The sequence below is a fragment of the Engraulis encrasicolus genome, chromosome 22, assembly GCF_034702125.1.
Source record: "Engraulis encrasicolus isolate BLACKSEA-1 chromosome 22, IST_EnEncr_1.0, whole genome shotgun sequence".
Taxonomy (NCBI): domain Eukaryota; kingdom Metazoa; phylum Chordata; class Actinopteri; order Clupeiformes; family Engraulidae; genus Engraulis; species Engraulis encrasicolus.
Window position 1 is genome coordinate 40446715 of NC_085878.1, and position 20522 is coordinate 40467236.

At 45.1% G+C, this 20522-nt stretch overlaps 2 protein-coding genes across 3 annotated transcripts in view; both read right to left on the bottom strand.

The window, feature by feature from the left end:
* The window catches only part of cmtm4 (CKLF-like MARVEL transmembrane domain containing 4), a 63926-nt gene extending 57406 nt beyond the window's left edge, over window positions 1–6520 (bottom strand). Inside the window, exon 1 of the mRNA XM_063187705.1 lies at window positions 5531–6520. Within this exon, the coding sequence (XP_063043775.1) occupies window positions 5531–5716 (186 nt within the window). The 5' untranslated portion in view covers window positions 5717–6520. The remainder of the gene's footprint in view (window positions 1–5530) is intronic.
* Window positions 6521–10967: 4447 nt separating this feature from the next.
* The window catches only part of dync1li2 (dynein, cytoplasmic 1, light intermediate chain 2), a 43906-nt gene continuing 34351 nt past the window's right edge, over window positions 10968–20522 (bottom strand). The window contains exons 12-13 of one of the 2 annotated variants that reach the window (XM_063188312.1): window positions 18018–18152; window positions 10968–15721 (exon numbers count right to left, since the gene is read on the bottom strand). In XM_063188312.1, coding sequence (XP_063044382.1) covers window positions 15612–15721; window positions 18018–18152 — 245 coding nt within the window. In that variant the 3' untranslated portion in view covers window positions 10968–15611. The remainder of the gene's footprint in view (window positions 15722–18017; window positions 18153–20522) is intronic. The other variant, XM_063188313.1, reaches the window with a different exon arrangement.

Consider the following 20522-nt stretch of genomic DNA (forward strand, 5'->3'; position numbering starts at 1 on the left):
TTGCTGAGGACTACACACACACACACACACACACACACACGCACACATACAGACACGCACGCACAGACACACAGACACACAGACACACAGACACACACACACACACACACACACACACACACACACACACACACACAAGCAACTGAGAGCCAATCACACACTCACCTTGAGCTCTCCCCTTCTGTAAAGAGTGTTTGAATGTAACCATGCACGTGTCTGTATGTCAACACCTGAGCGGAAATATGTGGCAGAGTCATGGTGCGAACCACGAGGAGGAAACACAAGGTGTGCATTCCAATATGCAGACTTCCGTCCTCCACTTGTGCTTAATGTGGCCTTGCATGTTGCTGACGCCCCGCCTTCGAGGAGAAAACAATAAAGTTTCCCCGTTGACAGCCTAGCCGCCACAATAACTTTTGGGGGACTGTTCTTCATTCACCATCCCAATTGCAAATGAGGAAATGACATTAGAATTGTGCTTTTGCATGATATTGAATCAATTTCCAGACGTCGGTGACGTCATCATGAGGTCACAAGCAGGCAAATGAGCAAGGGAGGACGGAAGTCTGCATATTGGAATGCACACAAGGTGCGGTGGTGCCTTCTCCATGATGAGTAGGCTGCAGGGCATCAACCATTCTAGCTCAAAGTAGAACTCTTGCAACTTGCAACATTACATTACATTACATTGGTATTTAGCAGACGCCTTTGTTCAAAGCGACTTGCAAGGAGCAATTTAAACGAGAACAGGGTAAGGCACAGTGTACAGTTGCAACACTGATAGTATTGTCCTTCAAAGAGTAAAGAAGAGGACAATGCATTAAAAAGTAGCAAAAAAAAGTAAACAAAAGACCTAAAGTGCAGTGTACAGTTGCAACACTGACAACATTGTCAAACACAAGGTAATAGAAGCAACAGTAAATAATAGGAAGGTAACAAGGCAAATAGGATAATAAGCAAGACATCTAGGCGCAGTGTACAGTATCAACACTGGCAACAATGTCCAACACAGTGATAACGAAAAAATAAGTAAAGGATTTAAAAGGATAATAAAAGCAAATTAGGTACATAAAGATGTTAGGTACATAAGAGATGTTAATAGCAGTGGCTTAAAGGGGTATGCCACTATTGCCACAAGGGGTATGCCACTATTTTGGGGCTTAATACAGTTACAATCGTTGGCTGGGGTTTATAAAGGTGGCGAAGTGTCTCATTTTTCATGTTAAGCGTTGTCTTGCTTTAAGACAACTTAAAAGAGGGAATATGTCGCTAAGCTAGTGAAAGTCAATGTAACCGTGTAGCATTGTAGCATGCTACACGGATCCATTGACTTTCACTAGCTTAGCGACATATTCCCTCTTTTAAGTTGTCTTAAAGCAAGACAACGCTTAACATGAAAAATAAGACACTTCACCACCTTTATAAACCCCAGCCAACGATTGTAACTGTATTAAGCCCCAAAATAGTGGCATACCCCTTTAAGGAAAGACCTCAGAGACGAAGATTAAGGAAAGAGACTAAAAACTAAAGGCTACAAGGTGAGTAGAATTAGTTATTTTAGAATGTTAGGCAGGGAAGCTTTCTCGGAAGAGGTAAGTCTTCACTAGCTTCTTGAAGGTTGAGAGGGATGACCCTGCTCTTGTAGCAACTGGTAGCTCATTCCACCATTGAGAAACAATGACAGAAAATCGTTTGGACTGGGGTTGCCTTGTGTGAGTAGAGGGCAAGGCTAAACGGTTGGTATTGGAGGAACACAACGCAACTCTCATGAGAGCAATACATAATTACAAGAGGTTTACTGAGGCAATCTAAACTGATCTTAAAATAGGTTGCCTACTTTTAACAGGCTGTGCTTTGTGTGGTGGTGTAAAGAGACAATGGGTGGATTCCAATATGCGGACCCCCGTTCTCCCTTACCAGTGTTTCCCATACATTGAGGAAACTATGGCGGCCCGCCATAGTTTAAAATTGGCCGCCATAGTTTCCGAAAATGTAAAAAAAAAAAAAAAATTTTTTTTTACTTTTTTTTAATTTTTTTTACGATTTCCGTTTTTGTTAAAAACGATTTGAATTACGATTTCCTTCGCATTTTCCTCCTGGAGTATATCCATCCTATAGAGAAAACTACAAGTGCTTGAAAGACCGAGGGATCAAAAGCCTAGTCAAGCTGTTGTAGTTAACTTGGGTTTGGGAGCAATTAAAAAAAACATTTAGAGAAGGGACAGTTGGGATAAGTTTACTAACACTCCCCAGGCTTTGCTTAACATTTGTAATGAGTTAGGTGACAGGCCTTCATTGACACGGCAGAGGAGACATCGGGCTCATAGAAATGAATGTGAATATAGACATAAATGTGTAATATGTTGTTCAGCCCTTTTAATGGGAGGATTTTTGAAAAACTGGCCCTGTGACCAGCACCCCTCATGTAGAATGTGTACGCCTGTGTGTGTGTGGGGAAAAGGCATAGCCTATCCTCTTAGACCCTTTTTGTCTATGCGTTAACAATTTCACAGTACTGTTAAATTCTCATCTCTGCTCCTATTTTTTTTTTCATGACATAGACCCCTGCATGAGGGACGAATGAATGAAACTGTTGTAAACAGAAATGATCACTGTACTGCTTTTTCTTTCTTTTTTTTTTTTTTTTTAAAAAGGCCCGCGTGAAAAGAGCCCCCCCGCCCCCCCCCCCCCCCCAAAAAATCCTGGCTGCCCCCATAGTTTCCAAAATTTCTGTGGGAAACACTGCTTACTCACTTGTCTGCTTGTGACCTCGTGATGACGTCACTGACGAAAGAAAATTAGTTCAATGCCTTGCAAAAGCGCAGTTCTGATGTCATATTCTGATTGGCAATCGGGATGGTGAATGAAGAACAGTCCCCCAAACGTTGTTGTGGCTAGGCTGACAGCGGGTAAACTTTATTGTTTTCTCCACGGTGGCGGGGCGTCAGCAAAAAGCGAGGCCACAAGTACAACTGGAGGACGGGAGTCTGCATATTGGAATGGACCCCAATGGCTGCCCCTTCCTCCCAAGATGCAATGGTGCAAGCACAGGGCTGGGTTAACTCACAGGTTTAGATATGGCTGCAGCCTAGGGGCCCCCACCAGCCAGGGGGCCTCTGATTGGCCAAAAGTAATTGTAAAAGGATGCAATATTGAAAAACTATGTGGTATGTTGAGTGCAGTTGGAAGAGATGTAATCCTTAATTTCAATCTTGTAATTGTCATTGTGACACGGTCTATGTACATTTGTCATGAAATTTGTCTTCTGGCGGGCCCAAAGCAACCTGTAGTAGCCTAAGGGCCCTAGGCCATCTTAATCCGTCCCTGTGCAGGAGTGGGCTAATTTGTGTGAGTAGTAGCCTATAGACCTGTGGAGGGGATTAGCAGCTCTGCATTATCAGCATAATCTAGATGATTAGGGGGGCATTACGAGATGCCAACGGACACCAACACAAAACCATAACAGAGGAGAACATATGTGGCAGCCAAAACAACCTGATCAGAGCATACCGGTACGCAGCTACAGACACCAACACAAAACCATAACAGAGGAGAACATACAGTACTATATGCATCAAGGCCTGTATAGTGGCAGCCGAAACAACCTCATCAGAACATCGCAGCACAACAACGCAGCTACAGACACCAACACAAAACCATATCCAGTGTTTCCCCCAGATTTTTTGATAGTCAATGTGGTGGGCCGTTATTTATTTAATTTATTTATTTTATTTATTTATTTTATTAAAGGATGCCCATTAGCTTATGCCATAGCAGTCCACTAGTCTTCCTGGGGTCCTAAAAGTATATATTTTTTGGCTCAGCAACTTTAGAAATGACATACACAAAACGAAATATGTTACATAATATATCTTTTCAGTGGATCTAGTCAAGGTGGTCGGTGTTTCTTGACAAGGTGGCCGCCTTAGCAATAAAGTGCTGCGGGAAACCCTGATATCAGAGAATAACATACTGCATGCATCAAGGCCAGTATAGAGGGAGCCTAAACAACCTCATCAGAACATACACAACTACACAATGTGTGCACACACTAACATATAGCCTGTGAGAATGTGTGCACTTATATAACAGTTGGGTCCACTTGAATCATCCAGATAATTAATGGAGCATTATAAGACGACAATGGATGCCAACAATCACAGTCTGTATAAGAGAACATAATATAGGCCTATGCATCTAGGTCTGTGTCTTGGCAACCAAAACAGCCATATCAGAACATGTGCATCCATCTATAGTTGGGTGCAGACACCAGAAGGGATAGCCTACAACACAAACCTGTCAGCATGCTCTTAGTGTGGATGGTCCCACAGACAGGCCCATTAAGTTAATGTAACTCTTTGCTGAAAACACTCAACTGCATTATAACAACATTGGGTCTTTCTCAAAGCCTAGGCCAGTGTCCTTCCAAGTGTATCAGCCTAATTGGTCACGCCCAGTGATTGGATACTTTTTGGTGAACTCTACAGAATATCCAATGACTGGGTGTGACTAATAAAGGGTATCCAATCACTGGGCGTGACTAATTAGGCTGATACACTTGGAAGGACACTGGCCTAGGCTTTGAGAAAGACCCAGTAGTATGACATTCCCGGAAGTCTTAAGTAACTGATCAAGACAAAAGCATTATCATTGGAGACAGTAAGGTTATGCTCTGCGCAAAGGGGCTAATTTCCTACAGGGACAATACAGTGCCTAATATTTACCCAGCGCTTCTCAACTGGGCCTATAGCTTGGCAGCCAGCACAGTCTTATTAGAGCGTATCTATACCATGGTAGGCCTACGTGTGGACTATATGTGGTGAATCCATAGGCTACAGATCTTCTTAATCTGTATCGTTTGCGCACACGCACTCTCTCTCTCTCTCTCACACACACACACACACACACACACACACACACACACACACACACACACACACACACACACACACAGGGACAAAACCCTGCTATTCAACTGTTGCATTCCAGAGATTGTTACGCCTATTGGCAGTGACCAAAGGGATCGCATCTTGATTTCATGCACTGTTTAATGCGAGGGACAGTTCTACCACTGTCTGCACTGGCCAAACTTTTATAGAGAGAAGAACAGGGAGGTGGCTTGACATTCCAAAGATGGAAGAATATCTCCCACTTTGTCCAATTTGGATTACCAACAGTATGCCTACGTTTGTGTCACATCCGTGGGTAGCCAATTGAAAAAAACTAAATTTATTTCCACAACATTGCGTCTTCGACGTTTGGCGTTGTTCCTGCACGGAAAACGTTCCCCTTCGATTCGTTTTTGAACAACTTCACAGGCATAACACCAAAGTTCCTGCATAATAACAATGTTATACCGTGAACGTTATAAATGTGCATAAACCACAGGCCTATACTATACATAATATTTGCAAACCAAACTAAGTGACAAAAAGTTATTCGCGTGCGCGTTCGAAAAGTTCAAAATGCACACTTCTCCGTGGACACCTTTCCAAAGCTGGCTGTGAGAAGCCAGGTGCACGAAACTTACCACTTCGATGATTTTTAAAATGCCGAAGGGCGACCTCAGGTACTCTATGTCACACCTGATGCCTCCCAGTACATTTCTGGCGTGTACGGGCTCTGTAGTTGGCTGGTACGGGCTGCTTGCTCCCGAGATCATGGACGTGTTGGAGGCCTCGCCATCAAACCCGTCCGTCTCCTCAGCATTCCTCATGTTTGCCTTTTGTGTCTCCTAAGCCACTACGAACTCCAAGCATGTATACAAAGTTCCACTGGAGAGGGATTGTTTCGTTCCCAAAAGGAAAATCGGGCCACTAAGTTCGATACAGTTTGCAATGTCGAAACGGTCGCTGTAAGCTACAGGCTACGCGAAACAGCCACTGGAATGTATGCTACAACAGGATACAGTAACTACATAAAACTGGGCTAAGATATCTTTGCAGAAGGCGGTTTAAGCAAATGCTCGATACTCTATCACGACATCAAATATAGTTTTCGCAGGCGTGGATAGCACGAAGACAGCGCGCAACGAGGTTCGCCAGGATAGGATGGAATGATTTTGGTTTGTTCTGTAGAGTCCTCAGCACCTATTCATGTTAGGGAGTTGGCAAGCGGTCATTTCCATGGTTCGTCGTTGTGCGCTTTCCCTCCATGCAAAAGCAGAAACAAAATCCAAAACGAGACAGTAAGACTTGTAATGACTTCATCGGGCCATGTTAGCGTCCGAGAGATGTAAAACACAATGTTGTGGTTGTTTGCTAGTCTCCGCCCTCGAAACTGGCCATTCCTGTAGGTGAAAAGGCTTGAAAAGCCGAACAATGTTCACGCAGCAAACACACACAGGCTCCACAGCGAAGCCACAGCCCACCTCATCCATACGGCCAAACAGATCTGAATCCAACAGATGGTTCTTGGAATCTGAGTATTTTCATCCGGCAGTGGTAAAGCACTGCACACTCAGCAGAGCAAGCACAACGGGTCGGATAGCCAACATGCTGGCTTGCAGAAGCTGCTTACGAATAGGAATCGGTTTGTGCCCCAGACCAGACATCTACACCAGTCACTATGGTGACGTGAAACGCAGGTGTGCATTGATGCTTGGGTAGGTAGACCTAGACCCGCAGCTTCGAATTTCAATCATCATGCACAAAGCACATATGCCTCCTCTTTACGCACACAAAGCAACATGGTTTACCCCCCCTTAACAATTATTCATAAACAATTGGCATTCAAAAATGCAGGAACCCCAACATGTACACTTGCCATTAGACACGCCTTGGCCCATTATCTGAATCTATTATGTGCAACATAGGCCTAGGCTACATCAAGTTGATGATATTGGGGAAAATGAAAGCAAAGCCTATGCCAAAAAAAGTGCTGTATTTCAAAAGCATAGGCTGTTGTGTAAACATATGTATAAACTTATGACGCACAACATGACGCACAAGGCTGCACATCCCCAAAAGTGCACAACGTGTTAAAAAGTGCACATCACAAGGTTCAGCTAGTCAACATAAGGTTGTCCCTCTTCTTATTTTGCCTTCATTTGGTTGTTTTGAATGGTTGATCCGCTGAAAGTGAAATGCTGCCCTCTACTGACGCTGTGTTGTTTCCTACCATCAAAGCCATTTTTGATCAACTCACCTATTTTTTTGATATAAGGCACCATTGCAGTGTCAAAGCCGTTTGGAATGGCAATTGCATCATGGAAAACCTCTTAGACATGTGTACAATTTTAGGGGTTGCACAAAGACAGTGGTACAGTGACCTGGTTGAGTTCTGATCATAGACGACTCAAGAAGAGGGGCCAGGGTGGGCCACGACCCCTGTGGTGTCCTTGTACTAAACCAGGGGTGGGGAACCTTTGTCTTGAGGACCGTTGACAGCCTTTTAGGCCTTTTTATCAGCCCCCCGATATAATTTCAATGTTATGCAGATTCACATGAAATATGACATTTTGTAAAGGAATCTAAGAAATAGATATATTTGCAATACAATTAAGTTATATTCATATGGACCTGGATCGGCCATGTAATCAGAATGGAACCCAACGCAATTCCAAGAGTCGCACTACACTGGACCCCAGAAGGCAAAAGGAAGAAAGGGAGGCCAAAAATGACATGGCGACGGACCATCGAGAAGGAGCTCCAGCAGTACCATCAGAGCTGGGGGACCATCGAGAAGTTGGCTACCGACAGATCGAAGTGGAGAGACTTTGTTGCTGCCCTATGCGCCGAATGGCGTGATGGGGTTAAGTAAAGTAAGTAAGTTATATTCAGGGGACTTCGAGAAGTTAAGGTGTATTTTAAAGGTGGCTCCCTTCAATCTAGGCCTATAGTGCAGGGGGAAATCCTGGTTTGTGTTCATAGTACGGCCCTAGGAGGACTTTAAAGGCCCTTGGTGGAATTTGAAGTGGCCCCCTGAATGAAAACGGTTCCCCACCTCTGTACTAAACAGTCAATGGTCAATATTCATTTATATTCAAAATATCTAAAATATAATGAAAAAATAGAATGTTTACTTGTTCTGTCATTAAATGTCCCCCCTAAATACACTTGGCCAACCCTTATCCCCCATCGGCGTCATCTAACAGCACTCACTTCTTTATCCAAGATTCCCACGCACCATGATACGATACAATGATTTTTTATTCAATATCTTCACAGGAAAATTGTATTACAGATATAATAATACAGACCATTATGTTACTAACCATAATTTCTGACATATCTACCCTCGGTTCCCAGCAAGTATCTCTTGCTAGTTTCAACACATTGGGTGCATCCCAATATGTGACCTTGCCTCCTCCACTTGCTTCTTGTCATGATGACATCACTGACAACAGCATTATATTTCAATATCTTGCAAAAGCTCAATTGTTAAGTCTTTTTCTCATTTGCAATTGGGATGGTGAATGAAAAACAGTCCCTCAAAAGTTGTTGTGGCGAGGCTGACAGCTGGGAAACTTTATCGTTTTCTCCACGGAGGAGGGGCCAGGAGGCAGGACGAGGAGACAAGCACAAGTGGAGGAGGCAAGGACACATATTGGGATGCACCCATTACATCGCATTACACTTAGCTTAGCCTTTATCCAAAACAACTTATATTGGTTAAAGTCCCAAGAGGAATGTGGGGACACCACATCCCCCATGACACTAAAGCAGGGGTGGGGAACCTATGTTTCGAGGGCCATTTGCAGCCCTTGAGGTCATCTTATCCAGCCCCCGATAAAATGTCAATGTTATTATGAATCTTCACACCAAGTATGACATATTTGATAAAATGAATCTTAGAAATTACATTTAGATTACAATGATGTTATATTCAGGGGACCTAAAGAAGGTGGAGTCTGTTTTTAATGTGATTGCCTTCAATAACAGGCCTTAAGTGCAGGGGGAAATCCTGGTTTGTGTTCAGAGTACGGCGCTCGGAGGAATTTGAAGTGGCCCCTCGAATGAGAAAGGTTCCCCACCCCTGCACTAAAGTGTCTCCTATATTTTCCACAGACAGTTGGCAACGATAGCTGCCACATCACTACTGGCACACTCATGCACAAGGAGGACCACACATTGAAGACAGAGAGATGGTGTCAGGGGTAATCCACTGGTTTGGATTCGTCCTTTATTGAAGCCATTGGACTAAGACAGACAGGTCTCATTAGATCTCATAAGACAGACAGGTCTCACCGCCACTAGAAGCGTTCCCTCCCACATATAACCACATCAGGTTAAGCCATACAGACATACAGACCACACTTAAGCAGGTGTGTAGGACAATACACACATTCACATTCACACACACACGCACTGACTCACTCGTACATACACATCCAGTCATCTTGTGGTTTAAAAAAGTACTTTTAATCCCATATATAAAAGGATCGGAAGCGAAAGCCTTTGTCTTCTCCTATATACTGTATACCTTGCCAGTGGAAACTGGGGGTGAATGCATACTGCACTGTATGAGCAGAGAAGTCTATTCACTAACCAGTAGGGGTCCGCACCGCACCGCACCGCACGAGACCAGTAGGCGAACACAGTAAGAGCAAGGCTGAGGCTGAGGCATGGCTGCCATGCGTGTCACTGAAAATAAACTCAAGCAGGGGTGAAGAGATGGCCGCCGCCAGCGTCTTATTGTTTTGACTTGTCACATGTCAGGGGAGTACTAAACCCTTAAAATGACATGCGAGAGTAAAAAAAAATACCTAAGTGTTTCTTGTGCGCACCAGAAACTCTTGTGCCTACCAGAAACTTTCGAGTGGGGACCAGAAATTGAAAAAGTTTCGTGTGTGCACGAGAACGTTTCTGGTGGGCACGAAAAAGTATCTGGTGAGCACAAGAAAGTATCGGGTGCGCATGAGAAAGTTTCTGGTGGCATCAAGAAACCCCTTGGGTTTTTTTTTACTCCCACAAGTCCTTTTAAGTGCTCTGTAGTGGGGTATTCCAAGAACATGGTTCAGTGATAAACCTGGCTAAATTAACCTGCATGAAGTGGTAAACCTGCTCTAATCCGGCTCTGCCACTACCTCCAGGTTAATTTGACCTGTGGGGTATACTAAGAACATGGTTAAGTGATAAACCAGGCTTATCCTACAGGAAGACAGCTAATAGACTGATCTGCAGGCATCTTTTAATTAAGAAAATGAGGACTCCATGCTCTTCTATTAGATGACTTACCCCTACCACAAGGTTAACTTAACCTGGTTTACTACTGAACCAGGGGAGTAATCCAAGAACCTGACTCATTAGTAAACCAGGTTAAGTAAACCTTGGGGTGGTGGTAAATCATCTAATAGAGGGGCCTAGAATCCTTGTTTATCACTTAAACGGATATGCCACTATTTTAGGGCTTAATACAGTTAAACTCGTTGGCCAGAGTTTATAAAGGTGGTAAAGTGTCTTATTTTTTATGTGAGCCGTTGTCTTGCTTTAAGACAAGTTAAAAGAGGGAGCATGTCGCTAAGCTAGTGAAAGTCAATGGATCCGTGTAGCATGTAGCATTACAGGATGGATTACAGCTCAGCCAGGTTCTCGGCATGCTCCCCAGGTTGGTCTCCTGTGAAGCCCCAAATGGGTTTCTCCCACAAGGAGCACTGGTAGCGCACTACTGTACACAGCGCACCACTAGGGTCCCGTGGAGCCAAAACTAGCCCTCACATATTTGGTTTGCATGAACTAAGTGGAGTGATGCACGATGAAATCAGAAACTGTGTTTATATTTGTGCTGGAATCTGGCTTGTAAACGGAGCCTGCGACATAGGACGGGGCTCTTGGGACAACTGAGGATGCATCTTGAAAGGGGCGATGGGGAGGGCGGCCTAAGCCAAGTACGGTTGCAACGTCACATAGAAATGAGATTTTCATTTTGAAGACCATCCCTTACCCTTACCAGCGAAGCAACTTTCACCACAACATTGGAGAGCAAACAGTGCTGCATTTCAGAAACACATTTAAGACGCGTAGTACACCCCCTCAACCATGGACACCTGTTTTTACATGGCAAACACAAAGAAATAATAATTAAAAATGTGAAGTGTGAAGTGCATTTGATTTTTATTTCATCAATAGATTACCAAAGAGCAAACAGCAGGGTGTTTTTTTCCGGCATTTCACTGGCATTCAACTCTGTACGTAGCTGAATGGAGGGGCTGATAAGACTCTGGCCAAATCAGGTGCATTGAAACCAACATGAAAGCACACAGTCCAAATGTTACAGTGTTGTTGTGCTTGACAATCAGAGAGAATGGCACACGGGCACATGGTGCAGGTCAGGACTGCTAAATGCATCGCATCGCATTGTGACTGGATCACAACAGTACAACTGGATTACAACAGAAAAGAAAGGAATAGAGCCCAGGTGAAATTCTACCTTGACTGTACTCATTTTCTGAAATTACCTTTCTACCTACTGATTATTCCGTTTTCAGGAGAAAAAAGTGGGGGGCAGAAAAAAAAAACAAAAGTAGTAGACACTGCACATTGTGTGGTTTTGGTCGCTTTCTCCCAATAGAAAAAGAGCTCAAACGACACAGAACGGAACCCCAAGGCTCCCGAGACGGAGTTAAGTTCCAGAGCACCCCCGGAGGGAGGCACACACTCCATTTCGGAATGCCAGGGTTGTCCTAGAGATGCAGACTAAAGGTACTGCAGGAGGCTGACGGGACGCTACGCTACACAGGTGCTACAGGCACTCTACGACAGGCGTGGGGATCAATGTCTTTGGTTCCAAATTCTCAGAGGTTTCGTTTTTCTGTCCGAGTGGTTGTCCTACTTAAGAAGCGACACACTGTAGCTGCACTGTCAGGTTACAGTGCAAATCTTGAACAAAAAGGCAAGCGGAGTGGTGAAGGAGGAATTTAACACGGGAGACTGTTCGAATGAACAGGACATAGCAGAGGAGGATAAGACTGGTGTCTGTCAACGCGTTATACCAAAACACGCCCAACACATATGGCAGGGGCAAGTTATGCTTGCTGTTCTGCAGTGAGCGTGCGGTTAGAAATGGAGTGGCGTCTGGCTTCACACTAGACAGGAGGAGAGGAGAGGAGAGAAGAGAAGAGCACAGCCATGATGTGGAAGCTGCTGAACACCAGCTGAAGGCATATTTCATAGGTCATAGGGCAAAGGGCATAGGGCAGGAGGATACAGTAGTGGCATGATGCAGAAAAACTGAAGGCATAGGGCATAGGGCATAGGTCATAGGGGAGCATGGGGCATAGAGCATGGGGCAGGGGGCATAGAGCAGGGGGCATAGGGCATAGGTCATAGATCATAGGGCAAAGGGCATAGGACAGGGGGATACAGTAGTGGCATGATGCGGAAAAACGGAAGGCATAGGGCATAGGTCATAGGTCAGCATGGGGCATAGGTCATAGGGCCAAGGACACGGGGCAGGGGATACAGTAGTGGCATGATGCAGAAAGACTGAAGGCATAGGGCATAGGGCAGGGGGCACAAAAGTGGCGGCATGGCACAGGGGACACAGGCGTAGCTGCACGGTGTAAAAGTCAGAGGGCATAGCAGATGGCATAGGGCATTGATAACAGTGGGCCATAGGGTAAAAGTGACAGTGGGGTGTAGGGTAGAGAAGAGTGTGTCGTAGGGTAGAGGTGAGAGTGGGGTTTGGGGTGTGGATGAGAGTGGGGTTTGGGGTGTGGATGAGAGTGGGGTGTAGGGTAGAGATGAGAGTGGGGTGTAGGGTAGAGATGAGAGTGGGGTGTAGGGTAGAGATGAGAGAGGGGTGTAGGGTAGAGATGAGAGTGTGTCGTAGGGTAAAGAAGAGCATGCAACAGAGGCTCTAGGTTAAGGCCGTACCCTGAGTCCAGACAGAGAAGGGGGGGGGGGGGAGCAGGCGGAGACTACTACACCCAAGGCAAAGGCATGGAGGATCAACCAGACACACAGACACAGCAACAGCCACACGAGAGAGAGAGAGAGAGAGAGAGAGAGAGAGAGAGAGAGAAAGAGAGAGAGAGAAAGAGAGAGAGGACATACACACAAGGACACACACACAAGGACACACACACACACGCGGGCCACACAAGGCAGAATAGGACACTGCACTGCAGTCAAGAGCAGTCTTCAGATGGGAACACACAGCTATATCTACAGTACTATACTACATCTATATGTGGTGTAGAGCCGGGAATGTCTTCTGTTCAACACAAACTGCAATAACAGCGATGTTTAGATAAACATGAATATATATTTATATATGCATATAAAAGCAACATTTTGATTTGAGTAAAAGAGCACAATAACATGTCATCTTTCATTTCGTTTCATTCGTGGATGAAGAGAGAGCCACTTCTTTCAAAAAACAAAACAAAAAAACAAACAAAAAACAGCTAACAGAGATGCACCCTCCTCTCCTCTCCTCGTGGCCTCGCCTGAAAACATCTCGACATTTAGCAAGTAGGTGGAGACACACACACACACACAGGTGGGTGGGTATTTGCCTTGGACACACAGGTTGGTTCTATAGCTGTTTGTAACGCTGGTGCAATTCACAGCCCCGATTTGCCACACTCCTCTAATTATCAACTAGTTGAAAACGACAAGAAAACGAAAAAGAAAAACAAGAAGGCATGCTCCCTATTGCTCACCTACTGTACTGTACGTTACCAATGGAAGCAAAAAAAAACAAAGAAAAGAAAAACCTCTTAATTAAGCAAATGACCACAGACGTTAAGGTAATACAAAACAAATGAAAACGAAAAAAAATAAATTAACTGGAAGCCAATGTGGACCAAAACGACAAGAGAACCCCATTACTGTCTTGTTCTACAGTGCAAGCCCTCTCCGCTAGCCCAGCACCTCTGCTATAGGACACAGCCAGGGGGCAATGTGCCAGGCACTTGGGGAGTTAGTTGTAGGCTTTATTTGTTTCGTTTTGAAGGAAAAAAAAGATGCCGTCCTGTCTTGCCGTCTCCGCTCCAATACACATATTTTAACGATACGACACACCTGCCGCGGCTGTGGCGTCGCAGAGGAAGCTTCTGTCGAGCTCAGCCAACCGTACGTGCTATAGCGTCCCAATTCACACCTTAACTTTCATTTCATTCTGAAGTTTCTTCTTCATAATTTCGCTAAAATAATTGCAATTGCTTTGTACAAAAATCAAACAAACAAAAAAAGAGCTCATATAGCAAATATTTGCGTACTTTTCTTTCCATTCTTTTTTTTTCTTTTTCTTTTGTTTTTTGCAGTAATATTTACAGGGTCTGCAGTGGTGGCGCATTATTGGCCCTGACACAGGTAAGCGCTCTCGCTATTGGCCCTGACACAGGAAGGCTCTCGGGACTACTAGCCAATGGGAGTGTGGCCATGTCAGTTAGTGTCTTAACATCAATGGATTTAAATATGCTAAAGCTCAACACCTGCCCGTCTGATCCAGACCAAATTTAACCATTTAGGAGAGAAACCGAACATGACAGGGGGGAGGGGGACAAAACAAACCAAACATGTCTTTATAAATACAAACAGTATTAATAGATCATCTGACTTCATATATACTATGTACCTTGTGTGTGTGTGTGTGTGTGTGTGTGTGTGTGTGTGTGTGTGTGTGTGTGTGTGTGTGTGTGTGTGTGTGTGTGTGTGTGTGTGTGTGTGTGTGTTGGGGTATAGAGGACTCTGGGAGAGGGGGTGTTCTGGGGTGGGCTGAGCTGTGCTGTGCTGAAAGTGTGGTGTACACTGGGCTGGACTGGGCTAAGCAGCCCTGATGCCTGGGACAAGGTTAGGTTAGGTTGGGATAGTTCTAGGCTTTGCTGGGCTGGGCCGGACTGTGCTGTGTTGTGTTGTGGTGTGGTGTGGTGGGCATTCACAGCTGCTGCTGGGCTGGGTGGCATCAGATACAAAGGAAACAGGAGAAGGGAGGGGAGGACAAAAGAGGCGAGCACAAACTACTTCCCCTCCATCCATCCCTCCATCCATCCATCCCTCTCTCTCTACATCCCTCCATCCCCTGGCAAAGAGCTCCAGTGACTACAGGATTTGGTTTCCCTGCCTATGAATGGATTCATTTCCCCTCTTCCCCTCCCCATCTCTCAGCTTCTCATATTCCAAACCTCAAAAACAAAAGGGTCAAAAAAGTATAAAATTACAGGAGGGGAGGAGGAATTTAGGATTGATGAAATAAGGATGACCTCCGGACCGGATAAGCCTCGTTGATAACTTTGATAAGAAGTCGCTCCCTCACTCCCTCCTATCTTTCCCCTCAAGTCTCCCATCCTCTCTTCCTTATCAACATATTGGATCAGCCCACTAATCCGCCCGGAGCAGATGCTCTGCTGCAAAACTGGACATACACTTTGGGGGATTTAGTTTGTCTTTTTTTTGTTTCTCATATGCATGTCAGTAAGTGTGTGTGTGTGTGTGTGTGTGACAGGCCGTCTAGAACACTAAAATAATTCTCTTATATTTTGATTGGTTTGTCTTGTTTGTTTGTGTCTCCAGGTATTTGTGTTTGGTTGGGATGTTGGGTTGGTTGGGTTGAGTTGGTTGGTTGGTCGGTGTTGTAAGCGCAGTCGTGTTGGGTTGTTGGTCGGGTCGTGTTGGGTCGTTGTAAGCGCAGTCGTGTTGTTGGGTCGTTGGTCGGGTCGCTTCAGGTCAGGCCTCGTTCTCCGCGGGGGGGCTGCTATTGTCCGTTGCCATGGCGTCGGGCTTGCGCGTCATGCGGTCCAACTCGGCCTGGACGTCAGTCAAAACTGGCTTCTGCCCTTCAGAAAAGAGGAGAAGACAAACACAGGAAGTAATCTCCTGTAGCCTCTGTGGCGGACAAGACATAGTGTGTGTGCGTGTGTGTGTGTGTGTGTGCGTGTGCGTGTGCGTGTGCGTGTGCGTGTGCGTGTGCGTGTGTGTGTGTGTGTGTGTGTGTGTGCGTGTGCGTGCGGTGAGGCTCCATGCTAGACAGATGGTGTGGGCAGCAGTATTCATGCAGATATAGCAGTTGTCCCCCATCCTCCTCCATGACTGAGGTACCCTGAGCATGGTACCGTCCCACCGCACTGCTCCCCATGGGGCGCCACTGAGGGCTGCCCCCTTGCACGGGTGAGGCATAAATGCAATTTCGTTGTGTGCAGTGGGCAGTGTTCACTTGTGTGCTGTGGAGTGCTGTGTCATAATGACAATGGGAGTTGGAGTTTCCCAATGGGCTTTCACTTTCACTTTCAGTTGTGTTAGTTAGCAGAGTTGGGCATTTGGTGGCATCTGACTGGACAAGGACTGCATGCCTTTCAACTGATGGTCAACATTATGTTTAAATGTGGGGTTGCAGGTATGACATCACGTTGGGGGAACTCCCCCAGGATTCTAAGGTTCTACATAGACTCTGCATAGAGCCTGCAGAACCCCAAACGTGATGTCATAGTACATTTTCTGAAAATGGTTAACCTGCAACCCCACCTTTAAGGAGCAAGGTCATGATGAAGTTGCAGTGCCGAAGTGGAACGCCATGAAGACGAGGACTCCTCAGAGCTATAGTAAATATGCGTTTGTGACACTACATCCAGATCATGCTATGTCTAGTTGTAAGCATTCATCCCATTCATACATTCATACAACAAAGCCCGGTTTGCTCAGTTCAGCAACTGGTCTTGGAGCTTGAGCGACGTTCCATCCCTCAACTTGTTCTTGGAGTCTGTCCAGTTGCCTACAACTAAAATCTTTGGATAGAGTAAATACTTCATAGACAGACCTATGCACAACTTGTATGCACTGTGTCTCTACAGTCTAGTTCAATACTATGCACTCATTCTCTACTGTCTAGTTCAGGGCTATGCACTGTGTGGGTGTCTAGTTCGGGGCTATGCACTGTGCTTCTATGTGAACGCTGTTGGCTGCAGTGTGTATTCGTGAAACCGGAGTCTGCTCTTCCACTCTGTGCTCAGGTTCCACCTGGCATTGCACTCTGCAGGCGTTGTGAAACTACCACCATCTATTTTACACCGTATCCCACTAATGCGTGTGCTTTTTGTTTTTTGTGTGTTTAATGGGTGTCCAAGTCTTTTGTCTGTGTTGTTTCATGTTGTTTCAAGTCTTTTTTACTTAGGCCTTTCCCTGTTAGCACTTTGGTCAGCTGCTTTTGTTGCGTAAAAAGTGCATTACAAATAAACTTTGACTTGACGACTAATTTACAGCCAGGACACAGAGCGTAGAACAATATCAAAAGGCTTTTCTTTGGACTTGGCCACCAAAAATGACAGCACTGTGTGGCAATGAAGATTTAATTATCTACTTAACTCCACAGCACTGCAATACTGTAAAGTATTTTTTTTAAAGCACTGAGAGCATGTGCGTGTACTGTATGCTGGTAGGGTAGAGGGAAGTTGTTTAGCGATGATGGTATAAGCAACATGTTTTGCGGTTAGAGCATGGGGCTGAGACGTCATACGCAGCATGATGAGGTTAGAGTATTGAGGCAGTGATGTCATACACAGGATGGGGCTGTGATGTCAAACACAGGATGGGGCTGTGATGTCATACACCAAGTGGTGATGCCATACACAGCATGGTGAGTTTAGAGGATTGGGGGCCGTGATGTCAGTCGCACAGTGACGCATCGCTATGGAGATGGAGAGGGGTGGAGTTTCATGCTCGGTCGGCGTTCACCCAAGTTTCCTGAGCTGCTGGAGGAGGAAAGGAGGAGGAGGAGGACTCTCTTCTCCTCCACTCCGCCATCACAGTTCTCCATTGCTTCCTTTCTTCTCGTCCCGTCTGCCTCTGGAGTAAACCTCAACAAAACAGCAGGCTCCAACAAGAACAGAGATGGTGTGTGTGTGTGTGTGTGTGTGTGTGTGTGTGTGTGTGTGTGTGTGTGTGTGTGTGTAGTAACAGTTTTCTTGGCAGAGGTGGGTGTGATGGGGTGGGGGTGTGTTGGGGACCCTTGGTGTGAGTGCGTGTGTGTGTGTGTGTGTGTGTGTGTTTCTGTGTGTCTGTGTGTGTCTGTGTGTGTCTGTGTGTGTGTGAGATTGTGTGAGATTGTGTGTGTGAGATTGTGTGTGAGTCAGGTCGTACCTGTCTTCTTGGCGGAGGCGGGGGAGTTGGGGCCCCCTGGCGTTCCTGGGGAGCCCGGGGCCCCGGGGGAGCCCGTCTTCTTGCTCAGCAGGCTGTTGAAGAAGTTAGCCAGCACTCCCTCGTTAGCCGCCGCACCTAGACAAACAAGCAAGGAGAGAAGAGCAAAAAGAGGATTTAGGTTTAAAAGGACCTAAGAGAAAATTTTAGGTGCAACAGAAGGGAATTGAGGTTTGAAGTTTCAACGGAAAAAAATATAATAATAATAAAAAAATTAAAAAGACACATAATATTTTACCCGGTTATGTACATACAATCCACTTGCTTTGGGCCATTTCATTCCCCGCGAAACCTCAGCGCATACTAATTATATCTGGTTGGACCGGTTTTTGCAGTGCAGTAATGAAGATGGGAGAAGTAGATCATGCAATGGGTGGCATTGAGTCTCACCACACCACCACACTCAGCAGTTAAAGGGGCAAAAGGTAGGATGGCGTCGTTTGCGTGGTGCCCGTGGCATGCCCGTCTCAAAATCTACACCGTAATGAAAAAATGCTGTTCAAATAAACTTGTTGTGTGTGAGAATGTTTTTCATCACGGAATGCCAGCATTTCACACAAATCTGAATACGGTAATGTAAAGCAATTTTTCGGATGAAAAGTGTTTCCCACGACCGCTCTGTCAAAAAGTTGCATTCGGACCGTGGAAGTGGTTGCAAGAGTCATCGCTCACTTACTAATGATTCAGATAAACATCGGCTGACTCAAGACAGTGATTGATGAATAAAACTTTTAATCCTACCTGGAGCCCCTTTAAAGTGTCTAGTCTTGGCTAATAAGAGGGTGTCAACAGTAGGGGTGCGGCTGGTATACATGGGTTCGCAGTGTTTGTAAACAAGATGTTATGAGGAGGGGCAAGACACTGGCAGCCAACCACGTGAGCCAATTTTTTTGACCGACAGCGGTTTCCAACAATCAGAGGTCGAGTTGTGCGCAGAGAGTTTCGCGCAGTCAGGGGAAAACAAACATTTAGAACCCATGTATAGGGACGGGACGGGAGAGGATTGGTTGTATGGGGTGGGGTGTCGACGAGTTTGGCATGCATCTAAATGACATGACGTGTTGTGAGGACCATTTGCCCAGTCAAACTGTAGGGGGCACTAGCTTACAGTGTCAAGAGTGGTTTGTAGTACACTGGGTTCCAATGAGCTCCAAAAACAAATACACTGCCGTTCAAAAGTTTGGGGTCACCTTCATTTTTCCAGTTATTTGTTTGCAACTCAAGTCGCAAACATCTTTTAAATATCTTGAAATGGAATAATGGAAAGTACTGAACAGCCACAGGTGAAAAAAAGGTTTAATTACCCATAAAATTGGTTAAACTGGACAGAAGAGTGAAATCTAACCAAGCTTTTTCACCCATTTATTACATAGAAATACGTGTTCTAGACCATTTTTCTACAGACATTTCTTTGGTTTATCAGAGAATGCATGGAACTATTGGAAAGCTCAGTGTCTGCCCTTTCCAATGGTAGGTGTATGACATTTGTTGGGTTGCCACCTCGTCCGCAAATTCAAGTCAAAGTAGCTGCATGGTTTTCTAGTCATCAGAATGAACCTACTTATGAATGCACGATCCATTGTCTCAGCGATGGTTTAGTGTGCAAGCCAGTGCCATACATCGTTGGAAAGTGTAGATTCTCCTCTTTCAAATGATGTGTATATCATCCGGCATTGTATGGATTGACAAGAGCAGACATCAACTTTTGCATGCATGGGGCTCATAGAGCTCATGGGCAATTCTGGACCTCATCTCATCCCGGGAATGAATCTGTAGAACCGCAACTGGCTATTAATGCCAAAGGAGTCTACACTTTGATTAGTACACCAGACTAGACACTACCTTAGTAAAGGTACACTTTGATTAGTCAAAAGTTAGTGATACATTTTGGTCTATTCTATGCATTGTCTATACAAGTAAATCCACTCAACAGTTACTTTTTCCAATATCAGCTTATTTATTGCATACATTAATTTCAGAGAACAATAACTCTATACACTGATTTTATACCAGAACTGAAATTGAAAAGGAATAAGCTTAACTCTCAGAAAGAAGTATTGTAGGAGGAAAGTGTAGTGACCCCAAACTCTTGACCGGTAGTGTATACTTGATTACTAAACATACTAAACAAATGGCAGCGTTTCGATCCTCTAGTCTTTTTTTTCTTTTTAAAAAAAGATTTTTTATTGGGGGGTCTTTTTCAACTTTATTTGATGTGTGTGTGTGTGTGTGTGAGCTGCTCACCCTTCATGTTGGGGTCTGTCTGTCTGTCTGTCTGTCTGTCTGTCTGTCTGTCTGTCTGTCTGTCTGTCTGTCTGTCTGTCTGTCTGTCTGTCTGTCTGTCTGTCTGTCTGTCTGTCTGTCTGTCTGTGAGCTGCTCACCCTTCATGTTGGGGTCTGGTTTCTTGACGGCGGTCATAGGCAATATGCTGGTGTGTGTGTGTGTGT